The sequence below is a fragment of the Dendropsophus ebraccatus genome, chromosome 4 (assembly GCF_027789765.1).
Source record: "Dendropsophus ebraccatus isolate aDenEbr1 chromosome 4, aDenEbr1.pat, whole genome shotgun sequence".
Classification (NCBI taxonomy): Eukaryota; Metazoa; Chordata; class Amphibia; order Anura; family Hylidae; genus Dendropsophus; species Dendropsophus ebraccatus.
The window spans coordinates 80,832,753-80,859,487 of NC_091457.1; the positions used below are offsets into that span (position 1 = coordinate 80,832,753).

Below are 26,735 nucleotides of genomic sequence, written 5' to 3' on the forward strand. Positions count from 1 at the left end.
AATATTATCTTTGAAATTGCTCTAACTTGAAGAGATCATATGTCAACAAAGAAGAACATAGTTGCCAACAGTGATGATTTTTGTAGGAGAATCTGTAAAACAGGACTATTAAAGGGACAAAGTTTATGAAAATTCTGCTCCAAAATAAGTGCCCTGAATGTTCCAATTTTGACAATTAAAATGTTGGCAAACATACAAGATATGTTCATAAATTCTGTTGCATCATGCTGATGGGAGGGTTAAGGTTTAGCACAAGGAGCATGATTCAGTGAATCCTTCCTGTGATGCTTCAAGTGTTCAGGCTCGTTTCTTGGCAAAACATAGGTCCACAATTTCTGGATGATTGTTTGGATAGTAAAACTTCTCTATGCATTGTGGTCGACCAAAGTTTATACTTTCAGGCCATGATGTATAGTGTGCCAGTTGTATAGTTATTACCATTACTCGTGTAAATTTTCATTACTCTCCTGACCTCTATAGTTCCCAGATCTCAAATATATAGAGCATATCTGGGGCAAGGTAGAACTGGCTGATCAGAGCACATCATCCATCTAACATGAGACATTTGTGCAAATTTAGTCCACATGGACTAATATTTTTTCAAAAAGATTTCAATGACGTCATGATAAATTGCTGCAGTTCTGAAGGTCATTGTAGATTAATAGCCAACAGATCGCATCCGCAAAAATACGGATTCCATAGGTATCTATTAGCGTGTCCGTGGAGGAATTTCAGTCCGCACTAGGGCCTATCCATTTTTTTTCTTTTTGCGGTACGGATCACAGCCCTATACCCACATGTGTGAATGGGGCCATTGAAATACATGGATCTTATCTTCTGTCTGCAATCGCGGATCCACAGAATTGCGGACATGTGAATAGGGCCTAAAGGTATGAGCATAGAATTCTATTACCATAATCGACCTTAATGTAGTTCTGTTCATAAATATATGTCTGTCTGTATTGAAATAAAATTACATTTGGGTTTCTCATTGTTCTAAAAAATTTCTTTATTTAACAGAGAAACAGGTACAAGGCAAACACAACAAACTGTTTGTCTTTTCACTGGAACCCAAAGATCAAAAGGATCCTGCAGTAGATTTTGCAGCCGAGAAAGTGGAAGAACTATTTGAATGGTATAAACATATTCATACGATAATACACCAAAAAGGAGCAGAGGTTAGTGTATTATTATTGTTTTTTTGGAGCACCCTTGGTTCCAAAATACATATGTGTGTGTGCATGTGTGTAATTCTGGGGTCATATCAACCCTTAGAGGAATTTAAATGTAGAAATATAAAACAACCAGCATCTTTGTGAATACAGTGCGGAAGTATAATACAAGAAGTCACTCAAGATTGTATCTGTTCACTAATCTAATTATAAAGTGAGTTATAAAGGGGAATTCCAGTCCTAAGCACTTAAAACATATCCACTGGGTAAGTGACACATGCTTGATGGGTAAGTGCAGGAGCATAGCTAAAAGTTCATGGGCCCTGGTGCAAATGTTGGCCTCACCCATCCCCCCGTCTATGGTCTTATAGATCTGCTGTCACCCACACACTTGCCCATGCCATATATATAATTATTAAAACTAATCTATACAATAAAGTGTTAAAAATAATTTACTTTTAACCTTTGTTGGTGAACAACACAGGGAGATACCAAACAGAGGAACAGCTTAACACACATTTCCTATATCTTCTGTTCCTGTCCCTTGTTTTATTACTTAACTTCTCTGACCCTTGACCAGTGTAACACCTCTACCCTGCCAGTGCTTCTGCACAGACTGCTTACATTTAGCAGGTCAGGCAACCTACACAGTCAACAAAACACAGTTATCACTGAACTCAAGGAGATCAGTGAAAAAATTCCAATGAAGTACTCAATCAAGAGTCTCCACTGATGCCCCCAAAAATTTAAATATGCAAAACAGGAGTCCGTGGAGCCTCAGTTGAGAGTCTCAAAACACGGAACAGCCAGATATCACTAGCCTGTTGCCACGGGGTGCCTCCAAGGATAGGGAGAGCACCACACCACCCTGATAAATAGCCCCTTAAGTCCCGCTCGGTTGCAAGTATTGGAACATAAATAGGGAAACACCAGGGTGGCCCCTTAAAGTGTCACTGTTGTTTCGTGTTTTTTTTTTTACAGAAATTAATAGTACAGTCGATTTTAAGAAACTTTGTAATTGGGTTTATTAGGCAAATATGCAATTATCTGCATTCAAAAAGCCTTTCCCCAGGTCCCCCCCCCCCCCCTCTCTACATCTACTGCTCATTATTAGGAAATCTTGACTCTTTTACACAGTCGGGCCCTGTGTAACCTATGGAGATGGGAGAGGGGAGGGGGGATTAGTCGGTAGCAGAGAGAAGAGAACAAAGGATTACACAGAGGGGACCTGTGTGAAGCTGGTAATCAGAGGTCAGAGAGGTCAGTGCTGATGTCAGAGGAGATAGCCCTGTGATGTAGTTGTAAATTAACTCTTTGTTGTCCTGTTTTGGTGCCTCATCTCCCTCCACCCCTCCCCTCTCCATAGACAATCATGAAGACAGGGGGGAGAGCTTCAAACTGCTTTTTCATTATAAAAATGCTTTTTTCGGCTAATAAACCCAATTACAAAGTTTCTTAAAATTGCTTGTACTATTGATTTCTGCAAAAAAATGTAAACAACAGTGACACTTTAAGGAGGTGATGGGGTGTTCAGGCCTCCCCTGCGACCTTTACAGCTACACAACTGGGTGAGGGTCTGACCACTGAGACCTACAACAATTTAAAGAACTGAGGATCCTGACCTCCCTTTTTTCCCCTGACACAAGACTGTGGTGACTAGGTGTTTGAATGACACTGGGGTTACATCCTATCACTATTAAAGTGTACCTGTCACCAGGGGCGTAACTTAAGATGGCTTGGCCCCATAGCAAACCTTTGATTGGGCCCCCCCTTCCCGACTGACTACTAAGTCACCAAGTCAAGTCATAACTGCAAGCAGTCCTCAGGAGTGCTTGCAGGTAAAGGGACATTTGCAGAAACGGGGAGTCCCCTTTGGCGCTGCAAATAATGACTCAGGGGGCCCAGTGTATTAAAGGAGCAGGCAACGGGGCCCCCTGATGTGGTGGGCCCCATAGCAGCCGCTATGGCTGCTAGAGTGGTAGTTACGCCCCTGCCTGTCACCACGTGTTTTGACTCGATTGGCAGAGAATTCTGCTCTTCAGACAGAAGTTCGGGTATGCATGGAGACAACCTTTTCTGATCCCCTTACTGGATCAGAAAGGGGGTTATGCACATTACTGTCACAGAGTGGGCAAACTTCCAAGTGGAAATCAAACAGTGGATGTGGTGACAAGTATGCTTTAGCTGAAAGTCAGTTGTATTGACAGATATAGCTGAGCTCTGGACTATACATATTGTAATGATTTGACCATTCTAATCCCCTAAGGGTTGGTCCTCTCTGACATGCTATGTCATTGGAAGGGCCACAGTACTAGTTAGAGGCTCTGTCAGCAGGTTTATAAGGGTAGCATAAACTGTGCAGCTAATTCAGAGATATCTCCCTGAATAACACAGCCAATAAGTTATGTGCATGAGCCCAGTAGTACTCAATATTCATTGAGTATTCATTCATACTCAATATTCACTGAGAAGCAGAAAACTCCACCCACTAGCTGCTGATTGGAAGTTATCTATCCATGCTGTGTATATGCAGTCAGCTGTCAATCAGCATCTAGATGGAGGGGTGTGGCAAGAATCTATTCTCCTGCATATAAGGAGAGTGGCTGAACAGAATGATGGAAGTAATACATTGATCTGTTCAGCATTTATGTCACTAGTTTATGCTGCCCTCATTTAAGGCAGCATAAACCTAGTGACAGATTCCCTTTAACCTATCTGAATGTACAAATAATACTTGCATAGAGCACTGATCTGATCATATCAGTGCGTCAATCCTTTGGCAGAACCTATTCACATAATGTATATCTACAAAGCAAATTAGAACTTCATTTACAGCACAATTCATTGCTGGACCTTTGTAGGTAAAAGGGTTAGGGGGTTGAGACTATATTTTTTTTATTATAATAAGCAAAATTAAGTTTCAATCAGTTCCTAATGCAAACATCTGGAGTTAAGTGACTCTGACATCAGCCACTTGTCTTGATTGCTAGCGACATGAATATGTTTAATCGCAATTGGCATATTATACATTTTAATTTGCTTCTCCCATTGACTTTAACAACCCCATACATATTTATGCTCCTGCCACACACTGGTACAAAAAATCTCATTCAGAGTGTAATTTGTCAAATTGTTAGTTAATTTTTTTTAAAAGATTTTTTTTTATGTGATCAAGATGGGAAGCAATAAAACAAGCAAGCAAATATCTACCTTTCTCATCTTCAACATGTTCCAGGGAGTTGGAAAGGATGAGTGGCATGACATTTTCTAACTGTTCTCGAACTATGAAGGGAATTTATAAGACTGCCATTTTATATGCCTGGTCTTAAAAAGGGTTTCCAATGAGGGAACCTAAATTCAACTGTCTAAAAAAACAAGAAACATATATTGGTAAATAAAGTTATTTTACTACTAATGTGTTGTCTTTTCCTTCTGATGCAATATATCCAAAACACATCACCACAGTGCTCAGGACGGGCCGTATCCGGTCTTCATGCTGCAACTACAGCGCTCTTCGGAAGGCAGGGTCCATAATATAGATTTGCTAAGTTGTCTTAACTGCACTACTTCTGGTTTACATCTTATAACAGACTTCCTGTTTCTGCTGCATGCGGGTACTCCAACTAGGAATTCAACCAACTCTCGTTCCCTCCCACTTTGAGGGAGGCTCCTGTGGATGCAGAATTATAGTCCAGAAGGTGTAGTAGGAGGGAGACAGAGTTGGCTAAATCTCTAGCTAGAATGTACAGCAGGAAAAGAAAGTCCATTACAGGATGTACACCACACAGGAGGTGGGGAAACAAAGACAAAAAAGTTAACAGTTGGCATCAGCTGCAGAAGGAAAGCAAAAAAAGACCACAGAAAGGCAAACTCTCTTTACCAATATATGTTCATTTATTAAACAGTGGAAAAACAGGTCATTTAAGTTGGAGGGACATTTTAAAGGGGTTATTTGAATAAAACAGCAAATGGGACTGAGATGCAGTACCAGACACAGTACAGATTCCCTTGAGCTGAACATTGGTAGATTTTAGTCCTGTATACCTCTTAAAATTAGCTCTGAGATTTAGTGGCTTACAATTATCATAATTATTTGAATCATTAAGAAAGGATGGCTGCCTGTAAAAATACTGTCAAACAAGGACATTCATGGGTTGCTCTTACATTGACGTACATGTAGTGTATCACTCAAGCATTTATTAGAGTTTTTATATTTTTATAGTTTTTTATATTTTGCTGGGGCTGCAGAGAAAACAATAAAGAACCCCATAATCACCCAATGAATTGACAGCCCCCTTAGCCATTCACTGGCCGCTTCATTGTCCCGCTTCAGTCAGTGATTGGCTGAGTGGGCTGTTACTGCAAAGACAAGGCCATCTCAAAAGTAGCAGCCAAAGCGTTCAGCAGGGAATCCAAAGATGTCACAGGAGGACCCCTGGGATATCATGTTAGGTGAGTATGGGTTCTTTATTATTTTCTCTGCAGCCCCAGCAATTTATAAAATAAAATAAATGTTCAGAGTACTCTTCAAGTCTTTTACCAAGTCAAGATATTTTACCCTTCTCTTTCTAACAGACCTAAGGGCATCAGACCTACATGTTTTCATCTATTAATAAGAATAGAAACAAAGCCATTAATAATATCGCTTCTATTATCATTATGATAGTTCATTATTCGCCTTCAGAAGTCTGAATTAAAAAGGCAGTGATAAATTCTACAGTACTGTACCATTTGGTTCCTCATTCGTCAAGCTAACCTCATTGCCTCATATTTACAGGATTTTTTCTTTAAGACCTGCGAAAAGAATCAGGTTATTGCAAGAGAGTTGTCTGACTTGGTAATTTATTGTAAACCAAGGAGTGAGGCCAAGGACAATCTAGGTAATGTTGAAAGTTTACATGTTGTGATGATTTTCCTACATGACGCTGTACCTTATTTTAGTGGTCTTTATAAGATATCCAAATCAAGGTTCTGGGACCATTACCACTCGATAAAGATACTTTTAATGCAAAATTAACAGCAGCCTAGAAGACTCTAACCTACTGTTATGTCCCCATAGGATCAGAGATGCTGAGAATTAGGGTAGTTTTCTTACCTTCATCCTTAGCACTGTTAAAATCTTCAGTTTTATTTATATGTAAATTAGGCAGTTTGGTGAGCTGAGGGTGGTACGTTCCACCCTGCCAAACCATCCCTCCTCATGAATTCAACTAGCACTGATGAATGACTGATGAATGACTGGAGTGATGTCACTGCAGAGTGCCACCTCAATATTTATTAGGAGACAGGGGCCAGATGTGCACCAAAGGCTGTAGCACTACCCCTAGTGCATTAAACCCCAAAATTTTCATATTAATAAAATATAGAATTAAAAAAAAACAATGGTGAGGATACTGGTTTGAAAATTACCTTAAGGGTGCCTTCACACCTACCAACTCGCAGCGTTAATAACGCTGCAAGTCGGCTAGGTCCTGGCAGATCACTGTCATTACATACACGCAGCGGTCTGAACGACCACTGCGTGTATGTAAATCTGCCGGCCGCTTAACAGGACAGGACGAGAGCAGGACGCCGGGACCCCGTGCAGCAAGGAGGTAATGTATGCGGAGCGGGAGGCGGCCGGCTCTTTCTGACTCTTTCTGAAATTTAGATTAAAAGCACCTGAAGAACATTGTTGTCCAATAATTTATTGAGATGCGCAGCACTGAGGAGAGAATCAAGTAATGAGTTTAATAGCGAGTGGTTCAGATCTTGCTACCGGAGAAGGCACTGCCGAATTTATGACTCGGTGACAGTTTCCCAAGCGTAATAACTTGTTTTCTCGACATAAATATATTCCATTCTCCCGCCTCGAGCATGTCCAATTAAAATAACTCATTTAATTATGCAATTATTTTAACTGTCTGTTAATGAGTAATCTGGGGCTGGCAATTATGAAAGTTCACCTAAACACGTGTGAAGGTTGCAGATATAGGTTTTCCATCAATGACAGCAAAAGGCATGGGTGACATTAGTCTAAGGTGCCCCTCAAAACCTAAGACATAAACAGAGATATTAGCATATTTTGGTATAAGTGTTCAGGCATAGTCTTCAAGTACATTGCTTAATATTTTCGTTATAAACGATTCTTTAATAAAGAGCTAAGAAGTAAAAAAGTGGGTGTAATTTGAACCTGGAGGACCTTATAACAACATTTTTATAGTCTTCATAATTACCACATAGACTACAATGGATGGACATAGGTAGGGGGGCAATGAGGTCTTACAATTGTAAGCATCTACATTTCTATATATGTTTTTCTAAATATAATGTAAAAAAACAAAGAAAGGTGCCAACTTACATCTTTAAAACCTATGAAAAGTGTGTTAGCAAGACATAGGGATACACAATGGAGACCTACAAGGTCTGCATAAATGCTGCATAGAAGGACAGGATAAATTTGGTCTGGAAAGCAGTTTAAAGTGTCACTGTCATTATAACGTATAGCTTTCAAAATCTAAATCAACGCTGTAAAACAAAGCTGAACTTACCAGAAATCCAGGTCCAGTTTCCTGATGGCAGATTTTTAGTCTTGTGCTGGTTAAAAAAAGAGACTAAACACATGAAGTGGGGCCAGTGCTGAGAGTCATGGCTCAATGTGTCCGTCAATCACATGACTGTCTTCTCTGTAAACTCGCAGATGACCTGGGAAACAGGGGGCTTCCTGTTTTTAGAATCCTTGGGAAAAAAAAGGGTCAGAACACAGGAAGTGCCGTGTTTTCCATGATAACTAAAAAAAATTATGAATGTAAATTGCAAACTTGCTTTTTATCACATCTAATGTTGATTTGAATGTTAGGTTTTAAAAGTTATAACGCCAGTGACACTTAAATTTAAATTCACAGTAGCAAAAAAAGTTGCAAAAGTGTACATGGCCTTTAAATTATGTTACAGATCATCAGCTGATCGATATAGACTACGGGCAATTAGTTTTCCTATGGGGCCATAGGAATAGTTTTAATATACTTAAAAGGGTTTTCCGCTCATGATGAAAAGAATAAAAATGCCTGTGAGTATTTTAAGTAGAGATGAGCGAACCGGGTTCGGGTTCGAGTCGATCCGAACCCGAACGTTCGGTATTTGATTAGCTGGGGCTGCTGAACTTGGATAAAGCTCTAAGGTTGTCTGGTAAACATGGATACAGCCAATGACTATATCCATATTTTCCACATAGCCTTAGGGCTTTATCCAAGTTCAGCAGCCACCGCTAATCAAATGCTGAACGTTCGGATTCGGATCGACTCGAGCATGCTCAAGGTTCACTCATCTCTAATTTTAAGCCTTCTCATGCCTCTCTATGTGCCGCTGTTATTGTTTTTTAACTTTTTAAAAAAAAAAATGCTTGCATGCAGCTAAGATGGCACTGGCCGTCAAAATACATTTCCCATCATGCAGCGCAACGTCTTAACTGGTTCATAGAGGCACCAACAGCAGATCGCCATCAGTGTGATTCAGAGACACTCCTGCCCACCAGGCAAAGACAGCTAATTGCTGGCAGTGTGACCCAGAACCACATCTGGGGCCCATAGAGCTTCCGACACTCTGAGTGCTTATCCTTTTTGGGAAATCTCACACAGGCCAGTCAGAGCTAGTTAGAAGTCCAGATGTGGCCCCCGAGCAGTACATTGTCCAGGTCTGATATAGAGCGTAAGTTATGAAATTTGTACAAATTCCATTCTGCTCCACCCACCTTGGTGGCAAAGGTGTACACACCTTTTAACCAACAAGACACTTACAGTACATGGAATAGATTTTACATACTGATGTGGTTATAAATTCTGTTTTGTTTTATAAATGTTTTATATTTTCTCATATACAGAAAAACCAGATTTTCGAGAAATCCGATCATTTGTTGAGAATAAAGCAGAAAGTATCTCAAGGCAGAAACCCAGTGAGCTATTGGGATATAACCGTAAAGCTTTAACCCGGGTATACCCCAAAGGACCAAGAGTAGATTCCTCCAACTACGACCCTCTGCACCTCTGGTTATGCGGAGTCCAGATGGTGGCTTTAAACTACCAGACACCAGGTATAGACATGTATGTATAGCTGTGTGGAGGTTCTTAAGTAGTTCCCCTTAAAAGAAGAAAATTACAGACTAAATTAGAAAATGGAACTATGCATATAAAGGATTGTAGTTGTGTGTACAAGGACAAACATATAATTTCCTTTATTATGATAATACAATAATATCCCTGCAGTAGGCAATAGTTATGTTTACAGTGTATCATACGGAGCCCCAACATTGATTTTTTGTTTAGTGTAAGAATACAGTATATTATAGTATATTTATATATATAATACAGGGCTGTGGAGTCGGTAAGCCGCAGTTCTGGTTCCTTAATTTTTTCGGGACCGACTCTGACTACAGCTCCTTCATAAATGGCCAGTCAGACACCAAGTGACTTATTTGTCCACCTAGTGTAAAGTAAATCTGGTGCAGCAGCTTCTTCTTAATGTCCTACATGATCCTGGGGTGACTTCTGAGTAAATAAATATTAAGCAGATTCTCCTGTGTGTGCAGTGGTTGCAGCTAGTCTCCAGCCTCCATGTCCTGAACAACTCAGAACTAGACGAGATAGAGCAGGTGGTCTTTTCCTGTTGGCAATATTCTATTTTTCTAGCTAATATTCAGCATACACAAACAAAAAGCTGCTAACAATACCAGATACCTGTGGTATTGAGGTCAGCCATAGTCATAGAGGGGTAAGTCATAGGGATATATTGGAGTCAGCCATAGTGATATAGAGGTCATCCATAGTAATATAGAGGGGTCAGCCATAGTGATATAAGGGTCAGCCATAGTGATATAGGGGTCAGACATAGTCCCAGATTTATCAGCTGTCTGTCAGCGGCCCCACTCCTGAAACACTTGTTGGGTCTCTTGCCGTAGCAGGAATACAGGTCTTCAGTGGTGCAGTAACAAATTGTATCTCTGTCTGTATGTGCCCCTTTAGTTATACACCTGTTACTGAGACTTAACCTACAATATTTATTAAGTTACGGGCTTTGTCTCAGCACTGTGTATTCCTTGATACCTTTCTGTAACTCCTGGGGCTCAGATTATTGGGATTATATCCCCTTCTTTATTGTGACCTCCATGGCACTATATTCTCGCAGACTTTAATCGTAAACAGTATTGCAGCTGATTTCACTGCGATACAGTATGTGTGAATGTACCCTTACACTAAAAGGTAACATCAGTAGGCAAATCAAACAAAGGAAGCTCAGCTTTCTCTACCCTGCGAAGGTCACAGAGCATGTTTACAAATGTGTCCCAAGCAATTGTGTCTGTGTCCATAAAGCTTGCTGTAAACCATATCATTAAATGCTGTTTAAACAGTTCAGTCAAGGTGGCTGCCCAAATAATAATGTACTACTAATAAAATAAATTGCAATTAGAAAATAACTAATTAGAAAAAAAAGAATATGTTTCAGTATCTGGCTCTAAGTATTAGGTTTGTGGCTGATGCAGTAGGAATGAGTAGAAAGAAAAGCAAAAAACAGATGGTACTTTTATTCCCGATCCTGTTAGTTAACAATGCAATGCTCTTTTGTAGGGGACCACAGCACTCATACTTTATAGACCCTTAGGTCAAATTGGATTTTTAGCAGTCTGATCCTTAGTGGACACATATCACACAGCCCATGCCAGTTTACTTGAGCTATACGGCCCATGACAATTTGGATTGGAAAAGAAGACTCTACTCCAAATATAACTTCCTGCATTCTATTCTTTTTCCAGATCGATACATACAGATAAATCACGCCATGTTCTCTCACAATGGCCAATGTGGGTATATTTTACAACCAGAGTGTATGAGACAAGACTCCTATGACCCTTGTGTTTCCAAAAGACGAGGACAAATGGTTTTGACCATTAAGGTAAAATAGATTAAGTGGAGCATAATCTACATTTGAATTAAAGTCTGTATAATACATGAAACTAATGAGAAAGATAAAACCAGTGGTGTATGTTTTTAGGTCATTGGAGCTCGTCATCTGCCAAAGCCAGGTCGTGGTATTGCCTGTCCATTTGTAGAAGTAGAGATATGTGGGGGAGAATATGACAACAATAAGTTCCGTACTACTGTAGTTGGTGAGTAACAGACCAAATGCAAGCATATAACATCAGCACTATTCTCCAGCAGTAAGAACCCAGCAATGCACAGAAGTCCCTCCCAGATTCAATGGTGCTCAGCTAACAACAATCCACAGAATAAAAATCTTTCAGTGGCACTCACAATCTAAAAATAATTTCTAAGCACATAGCCACACAAAATGGCTGTTGGCTACAGGGAGAGCCACACATGCTCTTGTTTGTGTTCCTCCTTTCCCATGAAGAAATAAATTATTTTAATGATGAGTGCCACGTTGGGATTTTTATACAATGAAGAGATTATCAAAAAGCAACTGTCAAGTAAAAAAAATGTTCTATTAATTAGGAGTTATCCGGCTAGGGAAAACTATATATATCATTGCAGGTATATAGAAAAAAAATAAAGAAGATATGCCTTTCTCTCCGCACTCCAATGGTATCCTGCTATGTTGTCTCTACTGAATTCTCCTGCCTCCACTCCAGAGGCAGACCTGTCTCAGTGGCGATAGCCTGCTCAGCCAATCACTGGCACTGTCCTGTCTGAATCAGTGATTTGCTGAGCTGGCTGTCACTGCTGAGGCAAGTCTATCTCAGATGTAGAGGCGGGAGCATTCAGAGGGGACTCGGAGATGCTGTAGGGGGACATCAAGGGAGCGTGGAGGGGTAAGCATAGCTTCTTTATTGTTTTCTATATATTTGCAATGATCTATATATGGTTTTCCCTGGTCGGATATTCCCCTTTAACTTTTCCACGTATAGAAGATAATTTTTTATTTTGTTAATTGTGCCCAACCCTCTCATGACCTCTTCTAACTCCTAAACCGATAACAGACAGTGCACACTGTTATGTCACTCCTATATTGCTTTTGTTTCTCTGTATATACTTCTATTATGATGTCTTTCCAAAATTAGCTTTTTACCATGTTGCTTCTAACAATAAGCTACCCCAGCTGTTTTTTCTAAATTTCTTTGGTGGCAGTGAACAAATTATAGTTTTACGTTGTACGTATGTACTGCACTTTCTTTTTTTCTTTAGTTGCAATGTACTTTAATGAGCAGGGCTGTGGAGTCGGAGTCGGAAAAAAATGTACCAACTCTGACTCCAGCTTTAAAAAAATCTTTAAAAAATGTAGAATTGAATTTTGATATGAATGTATAAATATATATTATGAGCAACATTCTAATAGGACACTATTACACACCCATTACATAAGGGTGGTCATGGAAAAGTTGTCGGTCACTATTTGGCAGTTTGTTTCTGAGCTGGAAGAGTCCATTGTGTGGGGGGAGATCTGTGCTGTTCTCTTCCTGGGTGCTGGATGACTGTATATGAGCAGCAGTGTAATATGAAGATATCCTGTGTAATATAAAGGAGGAGGAGAAAAAAAAGTAGTGTAGCAGTAACCTCTGTCCTCAGTGTGGTGTTTTCTCTCTGGGAGAAGATTGTGTGTTTTTCTTCAGTGTTCTATGGCTGCAGCTGTGTGTGTGTGTGTGTGTGTGTGTGCTATGGCTGCAGTAGGTTGTATGTGTTCTATGTCTGCAGCAGGCTGTGTGTGCATGCTATGGCTGCAGCAGGCTGTGTGTGTGTTTGTGTGCTATGGCTGCAGCAGGTTGTGTGTGTGTGTGTGTGTGTGCGCACTATGGCTGCAGCAGGCTGGGTGTATGTGTGCTATGGCCGCAGAAAGTGGAATGTGTGTGGTGTGTGCTATGGCTGCAGCAAGCTGTGTGTGTGCTATGGCTGCAGCAGGTTGTGTGTGTGTGTGTGTGTATGCTATGGCTGCAGCAGGCTGTGTGTGTGTGTGCGCGTGCTATTGCATGCCCCCACAGTGACCTATATCACTGTGACCTCTAAATCACTATGTTTGACCCCTCTCTATATCACTGTTTGACCCCTCTCTATATCACTATGTGTGACCCCTGTATATCACTATGGCTGACCTCTATATTACAGGTATCTGGCATTGTTAGCAGTGTTTCTTTAAGTATGGTGAATATTTAGTTAGAAACATAGAAGACTGTCAGCAGGAAAAGACCACCTGCTCCATCTAGTCTAGCTGTGAGTAGTTCAGGACATGGAGGCTGGAGACTGGCTGCATCCACTGCACACACAGGAGAATCCGTTTATATTCCTTTATTCACTCAGAAGTCGCCTCAGGATCATGTAGGACATTAGGGAGAAGCTGCTGAGCCAGTGTGATAAATAACTCCCCTGGTATGACTGGCCATTTGTGAAGGAGCAGGAGTTGGAGCTGCGGCTTACCGACTCCACAGCCCTGTTAATGAGTCTTATGACCTTATCCCCTTTTGCTCTAATGACAGTACATGTTTTACTTGTAAAAATATTGAAAATTTCTAATAAAAAAAGATTGAACCAGAAATTCTAAAAGGATGGAAAAGTTTAACAAAATTGTATTCAACTTTTTTTAGATGACAATGGCCTAAACCCTGTGTGGACAGCTATTCAGCAGCAGGCCTTGTTTGAGATCCTTGAACCAGACTTGGCATTCCTCAGGTTTGTTGTGTATGAAGAAGATATGTTCAGTGACCCCAACTTCTTGGCGCAAAGTACATTTCCTTTAAAGGGACTGAAGACAGGTACATATGTAGGATATATATATATACATATATATAACGTAGCATAGCTTTCATAGTTACATTAATTTTAAATAGTTCCTAAATGTAAGAAATGCTTTGGCAACAATTGATTTGGAACTGCACAGTCTAAAAAACTGCTTCACAATCAGTTAGGCGCATAAAAAAATGTCAACACAATACTTTAAAGCAAATATACCATCAGGTACATTTGCTTTACGTTTTGCCCATGGATAGAACAGCACTGCATCATAAAGAGGCGGGGGGTTCCTCCCACTGGGGGCGGGCCAGCCCACCTCAAGTACTTTTCAGTTATGTTTATGTATTAACAGAAAAAAAACATTAAACAATGTCCACAAATCATGATTGTACTTGGTATATTCTTTTCAGGTTACAGGTCAGTGCCACTTAAAAATGGATATGGTGAAAATATAGAACTGGCTTCCCTTCTGGTCTACTGTCAGATACAAAAAAACCTGGTAAGCTGTAAACTAGTGTAGACTATAATCTGCCATTGTGACACTTGTCACTGTCATCAACTGTCATCTTATACATTACACTTTTTGGTGATGCCATTCATGTATTTTGCATAAAGACATGGATTGTAGTGTAGAAAAGAGAACAGAAGCAGCCAAGAGGGGAAAATAAATCATTCTGGGAATGCTGTTGGGGGATCTCTGAGAATATGCCATCCAATTCAGGAAGCTTTTCAGTTAGTCTAGACAACAGAATGAAGCCAATATTGCTGTACTGAATCCCATACAATCTCCATACATTACATTCTTTTCTTAGGGGCAGCCGGTGGGAAGGGCCATCAATCATCCTCATTGTCTTTTGAAATATCTTAAATAGGATGTTTTATTCACCAGGAGGAGGGTCTGAAAATATTTTCATGAATCTATGGTGAACCATGAATCTTTACGACCATTACAGAGTCAAACATTCTGCCAATGCAATATGAATGTAAAATTAAAGCATGAGCAACGGCCCAATCCATCTGTTCTGTGACTTGAAACCGCCTCAATAAACGGTTATAATTTAATAGAAGGTCTGCTTTGATAAAAAAGCACATCTGCAGACACTTAGATGGGATATGTAAGATCATAAAGGCCTACAGATGGCTTGAAAAACAGATATTTCTGGGCCTCGATAGCAAAAAGCTGTTGAAAACACCAACAAAGTCTACATTATGCTCTTGATTACATTGTTAATTTAGGAAAATTGGGTAATTTTTAAAGAATATCATCTAATTTTTTTTCTGCATACCGATGCAAATAGGAAGCTTTTTTTTAATCAAATCTTTTAGTAAATCTTAAACAACTTTGAAGCTTTTACAAGGCAGATTTGTAGTTATCCAAACTGATGTGCAGACATTATACTGGATATGGAAAACTTTCTTCTCTACAGCTCCTAAAAAAAAAAAAAAAAAGATTTTGAGGGTGCCTTCACACATACATTATTGTAGCAGATTTCACATTGAGTTCTGCAGCGAAATCTTCTGAGATTCTGTGTGCTGTCATTCCCTATGGCACTACATTCTCAGCGGATTTTCATTACACTGCGAGAATGTAGCCCCTGCCCCCTTAACCTACCGATGCCCGGGGTAATACATTACCAGTCTGCGCTCTGGCCTGGCTCCCTGACATCCCGCTCAGCCAAACAGTGGCTGCAGCGGGACAGCGCACTGACTGGCTGAGCGGGACGTCAGGGAGCCAGACAAGCAAGCTGGAGCTCAAGAAGGTAATGTATTACCCCGGGCAGCAGTGGGTTAAGGGGGATAACAGTACAAAGTATCACAGCAGATTTTGCTACGGAATTTGCAGCATGAAATCTAATGCGATACTGTACATGTGAAAGCACCCTAAAACTGAATTCATATTTTGACAGGGACACCAGCCGATTAAATAAATGAGGAATTCTGACAAACCTAGTTGTGTTGTTGTGTCCAAACACCACCAAGAAAACCTCAATCACACAGGACACGAATTTAGATAGATTCGCCTTTAAGAAAGTGATATATCACATTAGAATACATCCATGGTTAGTTGAGTTGATTGAATTTCACTAAAATGTGGAGATACTGCAGCTTCACCCACCTTCTCCCATGTATTTTTATAGTAAATACATTTTGCCGACAGAGGAAGTTCCTGAACACTTACAGAGAGTCTGTAGACAGGAAAAGGGCAACTGCAGGCTGTTGGAAGGTCAACAATATGTCACTATTCCAAAGTCTGATATATTCACATGTACTAATATGTGTAAAATATATAGTAAAATATCCCAATTACTTTGCATGCAATAATATGCACAAATATAATTGACTATGAAGGTATATTCATTCCTATCCATTCATTCATATCCCAAACAAAATCGAACATCGGAAAATCTTAGGTTCTATAGAACTCTAACCTTGTCGAACCTTCCGCATTTGATTCTCGATGCCTTCCCGGTCCGTGGGGAAGGAGGAGACAGCCTGGGTACCGCTGAAATTCCGGGATACAGCCCATTACCTAGGATGAATCCCGGAATTCCATGCGGTACCCGGGCTGTCTCCTCCTTCCCCATAGACCAGGAAGGCATCGGGAATCAAATGTGGAAGGTTCTACAAGGTTCGAGTTCTATAGAACCTAAGATTTTCCGATGTTCCATCATCTCAAAACCAGGAGGTGCTATATGCACAAGAATGTCTGCAAACATCCCTACTATAAAGATGTCTGTATAGTAAGAAGAATGAGAAGAGGATGAGTTGTCTCACAATGAATGGTTGCAAGGGAGAGTTAAAGGCAAAAGCAGAATGAGAAGCCTTACATACGTAGACTTTCCAGCTTTTGTGACTGGGAGACTGTTGCGATGACCGAGAACATAGCTGACAGGAATAGTTACTTCCCAAGTCAAAATAACTGGCAGGAGGTACATTTTAACAAATGTTGCCGGTCTGTTGTGTACTTTACTAGTAGGTATGGATAACCGTGCATTTTTTCTTTAAGGGAATGGGCGAAGAGTTGTATTCATCATCTGGAATGATAGGCCATAATAATGAAGTGGCATTATATGACACACATAGGACTGTAAGAGTGGGCCCTAACAGAGAACCCATGGCGAGGCAACATGGAGTTGATGGCAGAGGTGCTACAATCCCAGAGCCTGTGAAGAGGTAAGCACTGAAAAAAGATGCATTTTTTGTGTCATCTTATTAGCCTGGGTCAATCAGGACCACAAAGTCAGAAAAGAGGATTATCTACAAACAGTTGAATTATGTATGCATGCCGATACTGCCTCAAGACCAAATGCTTTACACTGGTGGTGGCAGCTGCTTTTCTATTCTTTTGCACTTGGTACTCAAAAGAGTTGCTCTGTCCTTGATTGTGGTGACTTACTTGTGTTGTAGTTATCCTATATAACATGCTAGTTTACACAGAGTCTGGTTTACAGCTACAGGAGATCTCATTTTCACTTGTCTGGTGGTGGTTGTTTTATTGGTACTGGTATCAGTCTTCTACTGGTGGTTGCATTTAAATCTGATAGTGGTGGCATCTGAATATTTCATCTATTATTATTGGTAACACTAGATTGCTAGAAAGCAACTATATATTGTTCCTGCTTTCTCTTTTATATATGTCAGGTGCTGACAGTGTGATGTAGCTGGCAGTCCCCATGTTAGCATGTTACCTGTGAGGAACAGGTCAGGGGGGACACAGAATACACAGACTAGGTGAAGCCCTGACACTGCTCTAGCCAACTGTGCCTGCCTTTTGAGGGATCCGACTTCTTAACAGGCTGGCCCCAGCCTGAAGACTGAAACTGCAATCAGTTCAAACACAAGACACAGACAAGATAATAATAATAATATTTATTTGTATAGGCCAAACAGATTCCACAGCACTTTTTAATATATATATGTATGTACAATACAGGTTATATTTATATAAAATTATTCAGTAAATAAAATAAAACAATAGAGTTAGGCTAGGTTTACACTGCGTTTTTGCAATCCGTTTGTGTGCATCCGTTTTGATCCGTTTTTCCATTGACTTCCATTGTAAAGAAAAATGGATCAAAATGGATCAGTTTTTTAACGGACACAAAAGTAGTGTCAGCTACGTTTGTGTCCCTCAATAACACGGATGCATTTTCATCCGCTCTTTTTTTTTTTACAATGGAAGTCAATGGAAAAACAGATGCACACAAATGCATCCGTTTTTTTTGCAAAAAACGGATTGCAAAAACGCAGTGTGAACCTAGCCTTAGACCTACTCCAGATGACTCCCTTTTTGCATTCTGACATCTCTACATAGGTATAAAGGGTAAATTTAGCGGTTTTCATACCTTTTTATCATACATCATGGTGCTTGTTCAAGTAAAAAGTGATCTTTTATCAACTGCAGATTGTGTTAAGTGGGCGGGGCCTCAGGATTTGCGTCACTTAGCCCCACTCACAGCGCTACTGTGGGCGGGGCTAAGTGGCGCAAATGCTGTGAGGCCCCGCCCACTTAACACAATCCGCAGTTGATAAAAGATCACTTTTTACTTGAACAAGCACCATGACGTATGATATAAAATAAGGTATGAAAACCACTAAATTTACCCTTTATACCTATGTAGATGTCAGAATGCAAAAAGGGGGTGACAGTGTCACTTTAACTCTGTTCCAGTACAAAAAAAAATACAAAATAAATAGATCGGTGGATGCAAAATATAATAGTTTGTTGTCCTCAACAAAGTTTCTGTGGGTTACTGTAGGTGTGAAGTTCCAATCCACAGGATCAAAGGTAATAGGCGATCTGCAGCTGGGTTCTCTTCCATCCTTCTACTCAAAGAATAAAGGAGAAGACATAGTGCAAGCACAGTTTTTATATATAGACACGCACAGAATATAAGCATCACATTAGGACAACACAAACACAGCATCACTTTACTTTTTTTCTAATTGGCTACTTTAAACAGCATCACCAACAAGATGTTTGTCTTTAAATACTGTTATTAACATTAAACTATATAAAAAAGAGATACCGCAATTCATCCATCACATATTAAATATTACCAGTAATGTGGGCAGCATGACCAACAAACAATAACTAAGCACAAATTAAACACTTTCTGCCCACTCATATGACTTAGTTGGGCCAATGACATGTGTTATTGCTATAACTTTTATCCAGCCTTGACAATGCAGTTATTGTTCTGCTGTCTATACATAGGAAAGCAGTAGGACTGTTCATACATGTAATACAACAGTGAAAAAATATAATAAGTAAACTGACAACATTGGGGTCTGTCTATAAAAATAATAAATTTAGACCAGAGTTTCACTTTAAAAACATTACATAACTTTAGCTGTAACTGGATTGAAGAAAACTTCTATAGCCTTCTAAGCAATAACTCTCACAGCAATGCTACATTTACTGTAGTGCATGAATATTAAGGCTACAAACCCACTTGGCGGGTCTGCAGCGAGTCCCCTCGCTGCGTATTTGCAGCGAGACTCGCTGCAGATCCCGGCCCTATACTTTTAATGGCAGACAAACACGCAGCAGAGATGTACATCCCTGCTGCGAATTTGTCTGCAGCCCACCCCATTAACCCCGCTGGAGCTGATACTTCACCTGATCCCGGCTCCGGCGGTTCCCGATGTCTTCAGCAAGCCGGAGCGGAGACCAGGTGAAGTATATGCTCCAGCCAGCCGCCCGCAGCCCCGGCCGCCCCCCCCCCGCAGCACCGCTCGCACGCCCCCCCGCAGCACCGCTCGCTTGCACGCCCCCCCCCCCCGCAGCACCGCTCGCACGCCCCCCCCAATCGCCCCCCTGCAGCCCCGGCCGGCCGATCCCCCCCCCCCATTGGCGATTGGTGCTGCCGGGGGGCGATTGGGGGGGCGTGCGAGCGATCAGTGCTGCGGGGGGGGGGGGGGGGGGTCGCGTGCAAGCGAGCGGTGCTGCGGGGGGGCGTGCGAGCGTTGTTGCCGGGGGGGGGGCTGGGGGGTGGTCGATCGGGCGGCCTGCTGGCTGGAGCATATACTTCACCTGGTCCCCGCTCCGGCTTGCGGAAGACATCGGGAACCGCCGGAGCCGGGATCAGGTGAAGTATCAGCTCCAGCAGGGTTAATGGGGTGGGCTGCAGACAAACTCGCAGCAGGGATGTACATCCCTGCTGCGTGTTTGTCTGCCATTAAAAGTATAGGGCCGGGATCTGCAGCAAGTCTCGCTGCAGACCAGCCAAGTGGGTTTGTAGCCTTAAGGTGGGCTGGAGGTAACTATTATGAGTCTGCAGCTAGGCTGTGGAATGAATAGTAAATGTTTGCTATAAGCAGGGAAATTAACAAATTGTTAGTATTATTCCTTATCTCTCTCTCATTCCAAAGCAGGAATTGGAAAGATCAACCCTCGAGTTTCTCCTGATTTCTAAGGTAAAGGCTTATATTGTAGAAAAATTATTAAAATTAAAGGGGTTATCCAGTGCTACAAAAACATGGCCACTTTCTCCCTACTGTTGTCTCCAGTTTGGGTGGGGTTTTGAAACTCAGTTCCATTGAAGTAAATGGAGCTTAATTGCAAACCGCACCTGAACTGGAGACAACAGTAGGGGGGAAAGTGGCCATGTTTTTGTAGCGCTGGATAACCCCTTTAATTGCAAACCGCACCTGAACTGGAGTCAAGAGTCGTTCTGTCTCTGAAAGAAAGTGGCCATGTTTTTGTAGCACTAGATAACCCCTTTAAGCGGAAATCATTTTACTCCAACAAAAGGCAGCATGAAACAGGCATGAGCACCCTCCCCACAATGCAGACAAGCTGGGAATAGGTAAAAAGTTAGGGAGGATGCCTCTCCACTGGCTATTTTTTCCTTAATGAGTTTGATTGGCAGGTCTCTACCCATTTGTGTCAAAAGTTTTAAATGGTCAGGCTCTCCATGTTTTCCTGGCTGCTTTAGGGCTGCATCCAACTTCTGCAGCCACTGGTAATCAAATGCGGCACGCACCTGAGTGTACTCTCCTTAAGAAAAACACTTTACAAGTAACCGGATAGTCTCTCTGCTCCTGCTCCTCTGATACACTTCATCTGGTCAGAGACACCCAACGGCGTACAAACCTGTACCTCTTCTTCCCCTTACCAAAAGACACCGGCAGAGATGATCCGGCCAGAGACCGGGTCACAGAACGGCCAGTCTCATACCAAGTGTGCACATAGCCTAAAACTGACAGCTTCACCTGTATGAAAATGCATACAGAGCTAGCTGCCAGTCTTGCCTAATGGACTTCCAGGCCCAGATGCGAGTAGGCTTGATCTTCTCAGCTTGTCCTGCTCTATGACATAATGCAGGCTTATCAGACACCATGTTTAATGTGACGAGTGTCTTGTCACATTAAAATGTGACAAATTCAGAGAGTTTAAAACAGAGGAAAACTGTGCCCATAGTAACAGTACTTGTATCATTATTACATTGTGCTACATTTACATTGCAGCTTTGTATGCAACACAGTCTTTGGAGTACCAAGTGCAAATATCTAAAGGTCATTTGATAAAAGAAAGCCTACACTCACAGTCTACAGATATGGGTACTGACTCGCAGCTTTTGCCATTACATTTGGAGTGTTTCAATCTTCATATTATGAATACTGTATACGATCAGTTCAAATGCATCTAAAACACAGAAGGGGAACACTGCTTTTCAGTAAAACATCACAGGGAAAAAAAACCTCCCATTGATACCGATTAGCTGACAGACAGCGGGTCCCACCTGTCCTAAATGTCTATAGCCCAGTATATAGCCACTCAAGGTCTGGTACAGTGAAAGTTCTTAGTATTCACTAAGCCTTGGTCCAAACATCAGTGAGCATACCGTTACTGATGTGTTCAGAGACCCTTTTTTTTGTGTCACTTGAAGTTTTAAAATATAATAATCTATTCAAGCGATTTACATTTTTAATGACAATACATATTACATACATCTCTCTTTCTACTATTCTTCACATTGTCTTTTCTCTTATAGATGTGTAAAAACATAATGAACCATAAGGGAATAATGACACTGTTGCATAATTACATTATGCACCTTTTTGGCATTGTCAATACCGTTCAGCAATTCTAAGTCATATATTGATCTCATGAGCTAAACACCCCTGTACTTTAAAGTGTCACTGTCGTTTTGCAAAACATTTGACATGTCATAGATACAAGTGTTCAGACCCGTACCGATGAGGAGAACGAGTGGGGAAAGGACCGCGATACAGCATAAGGGCTCCATAGAGCTCCATTACAAGCCCGACTGACAAAGAGTCAGGAGAGGACTGCACTTAGTATGGTCTTTTCCTGGCTCTACACTCAGACCCGGACCAATCAAAACTTTTGACATGTCTCTATGACACGTCAAAAGTTTAGCGAAACGACAGTGACACTTTAAAAATTAGCAGACTACATAAATGTGTACTTTGGCACCTCCATAGAGCACCCACAGCAGGTGCTATCATGGCCCCTATCTCTTGTGTCTCTCTTCATCCTCACTAATACAGTTGTATTGCATTCTCAGTAATCATGGGAGTATACAATATTCTGTATAAAAGGGAATGTGTAACCTAAATTTTCTTTTACTGGGTAGAGTCAGATACTAAAGCTTGTTCTTTTATTCTAATATGTTTCTATTTTCTGACTTTATTTTTTTTATTTCTTTTTTTTTCCCACTTTTTGTTACGGGGGCTGCCATATTGTCTGGGCTGTTCTTAACAGCATTTAGTGACATGCTTTACAGCAAGGCTCATGGACATAGACAACAATAGGCAGACTATGTCCATTTGAGATGAATGTGAAACTTCACTGAGTGTGCTCTGTGACCTTTGAAAAGGTCATTCCACAGGGAGCTGCTATTGTCTCCTTCTATATCATGTTACTGCAATGCTGTACAAATCACTTTACAGCTGTCTTATCTTATCATCACAGACAGACCTGGAAGTCTCAGATTAGTTTTATTCCCAGTGGTGAAAACGAAAACTGCAATATCTCAGGATTATTTTATAACATAGATAGTAAAGTGGAAATTAAAAAAGTCACCACCAAAAATTCATAAAAAATGTCTAACATAAAAACATTATTTAAAGGAACTCTGTACCCAATCTGCCCTCCCCAAACAGCTTGTACTTTCGGATAGCTGCTTTTAATCCAAGGTCTGTCCTGGGGTCCGTTCGGCAGGTGATGCAGTCCTAAAAAACAACTTGCAGCCCTGTGTCAAATTGGTGTGTCTGTGCATTAGGCTTGCACCGCCTCTCCATCCCTCCTCCCCACCCTATTCATCATTAGGAATGCCCCTGGGCAAAACTTGTCCTATTCATCACCTATCTGAACACTGCACATGTGTTGGATCGTTATGGCACCTGTGCAGTGTTCAGACAAGTGAGGAATAGGAGAAGTTCTTCCCAGGGGCGTTCCTAGTGATGAGTAGGACAGGGTGAAGGGACAAAGAGGCGTTGAAAGCCTAGGGCATAGACACTCTAGGCCACGCCAATTTGACACAGGGCTGCAAGTTTAAAAGTTGTTTTTTAGGACAATAACTGTATCACCTGCTGAGCGGACCCCAGGACAGATCTTGGATTGAAAGCAGCTATCCGAAGGTACAAGCGGTTTGGGGGGCTTATTGTGGGTCACTTTAAACAATAAGTCATTTTCTGATGACACATTCCCTTTAAGCCAACAGGGGGCAGCAAATGTGACATGTACAGGGAACTAATACACAGTGGTAAATGTGACTAGAGTATAAGACATGACCTTACAGGAAGTCAGGATTATTTCCTTAGGTTACAATGTTGTAAACTAAAACCTTGCTTTTCCCTCTCTTTTAGGTTAGGAGAGAAACGTATCAGTAATAGCAGATTTTATTCATAACAGTTGTCAGTCATAACTGGACATGTTCCTTGTGTACTGAAGAAAAGAGCTCTTTAAAGGGAAAACCTATTAGTAATGGATACCATAACTGGACACTGCCTGCATGTAAATGGTTCACAAAAGATGGCGACTACAAACTTACTATAGCACGGCCAGTGCCATAAGGATTCTTATCGTATTAATAAATATACAGTTCTAAGCTACATGAACTTGAATGCCTGAAGATCAGAAGAATTCACTGTCTCATACTGGATTATCATGTGTTCTTACACCAGATAGGTGTCGTGCTTTGCTTTGAATTTTTTGCTATGCTCAGATGGTGCTCTCCAATATATTCTATTATGTAGACCTGATTTGTTTTGTGTGCTAACCACTGGCATAAGGGCATAAGAAATGCAAAACATAGAAGGACTGGGCAATTTTTAAATATGGAAATGTAATCAGAGCATACAATTAAATAGAAACCAACCTACCTTTCATCTATGGGCCCATAGATACCAATATGGGACCCTCCATTATCAAGAACTCCTGTGGAAAGAATATTAGGGGTAATATAAAATAAAAAAATAGCATAAAACACATAGATGCAACAAACCAAAGAGTCATGAAGCTCAATTGTTTGACTATTATTTTCATAAGGGGGCTGTAACAATCTGGAACCTCACAAAACCTTGCTGGTAACTCACAAAGCTTTATATATTTTTGGTTGTGTATTCCATAATTTCTGGTAATGTGGCAGATCTATAGTTCAATAGCTGCACTGACATACCATAAGTAATATTTTCTTTGATTATATATGTGAAAGTGTTTCCTTCTGTCCTTATTTTCATCGTGTTACCTTTCAAATGCTCTTGCTGTGAACATACACCATTTAAATACAAGATGGCCTAGTGTAAGTGTCCTGTTGCTCACGGCTGTCCACACTTCACTTTGAAAATAAAACATTGTCAATGACCTATTGCAATGGGGAATAAATTATTCTTTTTTCAAACATTCCCTCTCTAAGAAGTATTTTCTCCTTTTTGTATATGCCAGTTTACAAGGTATGTGGTGAGCCCCCAGTCATTATTGCTAGTCACAGTAGTCCATGTACAGTAAATCTAGTGGGAGCCATGTTTTTATTTTTAACTCGCAGCTGAAAATATAAATTTGGAATCTGATTCCATATTAAGAATTTTAATTGAAAGCAAGTGGCCATGCTTGGCTTTTATTTTCTATGCCGAATCTATCATGGATTCTGATTGGTAGCCACAAGATTTTTCATTCTTTAAACTTTTTTTTTTTCCACTTTTTAAACAAGAAGCCACTATGCCACATTTCACTCCCTCAAAGAAATGTGATGAGTGAAAGTATCATCTGATTGTATGTTATCTGTTTTACTATATCAACATATCTGAGAGCCTGAAGAGACTAGCTGTGAAAGTGTTTGGGATTAAAAAGAAAATTTAAATATTTGTATGTGATTTCAGGCATTGTACTCTTTTCCACTTCCTAGGCAGCTGAAAAACAAGGTCCTCACTCTAGAGCTGTGTTTGTTTTGCCTCAGACATATAACTGTAATATACAGTAACTGACCTTTAATCATAAGGGCCCGTTCACACTGTCCTATTCAATGAATAAGACAGGCAGAACTTCAAGCAGAGTCTGTGGTGCAGGCTCCGCTTGAAACTCCACCAGAATTACTGCGTGTGAATGGGCCCTAAGGCGTCAAAATTTTTTCGACTTACAAAGCCACCTAGAAAGAAAATCCCTATCCTATGACTACAGTGTTGCCTTCATGTCACGGACAGGCACAAAGACAGTTAAAGTAGCCTTAGGTGTAATTGCTTCATGTAATAAAGACCACAATCAGCAGAAGAGCCGATCCTTGGCTGATCGTTGTCTTTCAGCAAGTAAAAATTATTTGCTGTACATAGCTGCGTGTAATGGTGGTGCATGGCCAATGGCTGATGACAGTGTAAAGGAAATAATAAAGATTATACTTACCTGTCCAGGATCCCTGGTGTCCTGCTGCCTTTTCCCTGCTCACCACAGCCACCGTTAAAGATTCTGTAGCCACAGGCTGCTCAGCCAATTACTGTCGGTGGTGCTGCTGTCCTGTCAGTCGGTGATTGGTTGAGTGGCCTGTGACTTTAGAGAGGGCTACAGAAGCTTCAGCAGCGGCTGTGGTGGGTGAGGAAAAGGCATCAGGATACCGGGGGAGTCTGGATAGGCAAGTATAAGGTTAATATATTCTGTATAAATGCCTGTACTGCCCTTGCCTCACAATTCATGAGCTGTGTACAATGCGCTCCCCTACAACAATCATGGGCCGTGTAATACAGGGATATTAGGGTATACTATGGTCACATGTTTATTGTTTGTTTTTTTGTATCATTTCATTTTTAGCATGCAAAGATTTGTCAACTTTTAAAAGCAAAAGAGTAAATTGGTTTTCAATAAAAGATTTACACTGATGTTATAAATATATATGCATGTACATGTGTGTGTCTTGTTCATAAAAGGTCAAGTGGTTGTAGACTAATGGTCAAAATACACTTTAGACAAATCCATCAACTGTTTAAAGCAGGGGTGGGCAATTAATTTTCCCATGGGGCCACATGACAAATTAAAATGGTTTTCAAGGCCCAGACCAAGGGGTATTGAAGTATGAGAAAACTGTATTTAACCCCTTCAAGACCCAGCCCAAAATGACCATGCCAATTTAAATTTTTGCCTTTTCCTTTTTTTTCCTCCTCTTCTTCTAAGAGCTATAATACTTTCTTTCTACAGAGCCATGTAAGGGCTTGTTTCTTTCAGGAATAGGTGTACTTTGTAATGGCACCTTTAATTCTACTTTTGGGTGGTTCCTGTGTCTACGTTATGCACTATACGGTAAAAGCGACATGATACTATTATTCTATAGGTCAGTCCCAACACAACCATATGCAGTTTTACACAGATTTTCTATTTTTTTTTTGCAATTAATAA

The 26,735-nt window shown here is 40.7% G+C and overlaps 1 protein-coding gene across 4 annotated transcripts in view; it reads left to right on the top strand.

Moving 5' to 3' along the window:
- The window catches only part of PLCG2 (phospholipase C gamma 2), a 132,223-nt gene extending 105,989 nt beyond the window's left edge, over window positions 1–26,234 (top strand). The window contains exons 25-34 of one of the 4 annotated variants that reach the window (XM_069966155.1): window positions 1,021–1,178; window positions 5,950–6,052; window positions 9,031–9,240; window positions 10,957–11,096; window positions 11,196–11,310; window positions 13,738–13,905; window positions 14,293–14,381; window positions 16,890–17,056; window positions 20,258–20,302; window positions 23,723–26,234. In XM_069966155.1, the coding sequence (XP_069822256.1) occupies window positions 1,021–1,178; window positions 5,950–6,052; window positions 9,031–9,240; window positions 10,957–11,096; window positions 11,196–11,310; window positions 13,738–13,905; window positions 14,293–14,381; window positions 16,890–17,056; window positions 20,258–20,294 (1,187 nt within the window). In that variant the 3' untranslated portion in view covers window positions 20,295–20,302; window positions 23,723–26,234. Of the gene's footprint in view, window positions 1–1,020; window positions 1,179–5,949; window positions 6,053–9,030; window positions 9,241–10,956; window positions 11,097–11,195; window positions 11,311–13,737; window positions 13,906–14,292; window positions 14,382–16,889; window positions 17,057–20,257; window positions 20,303–23,722 lie in introns of those variants that run through there. The other 3 variants (XM_069966156.1, XM_069966154.1, XR_011362581.1) reach the window with 3 other exon arrangements.
- The last annotated feature ends 501 nt before the right edge of the window (window positions 26,235–26,735 follow it).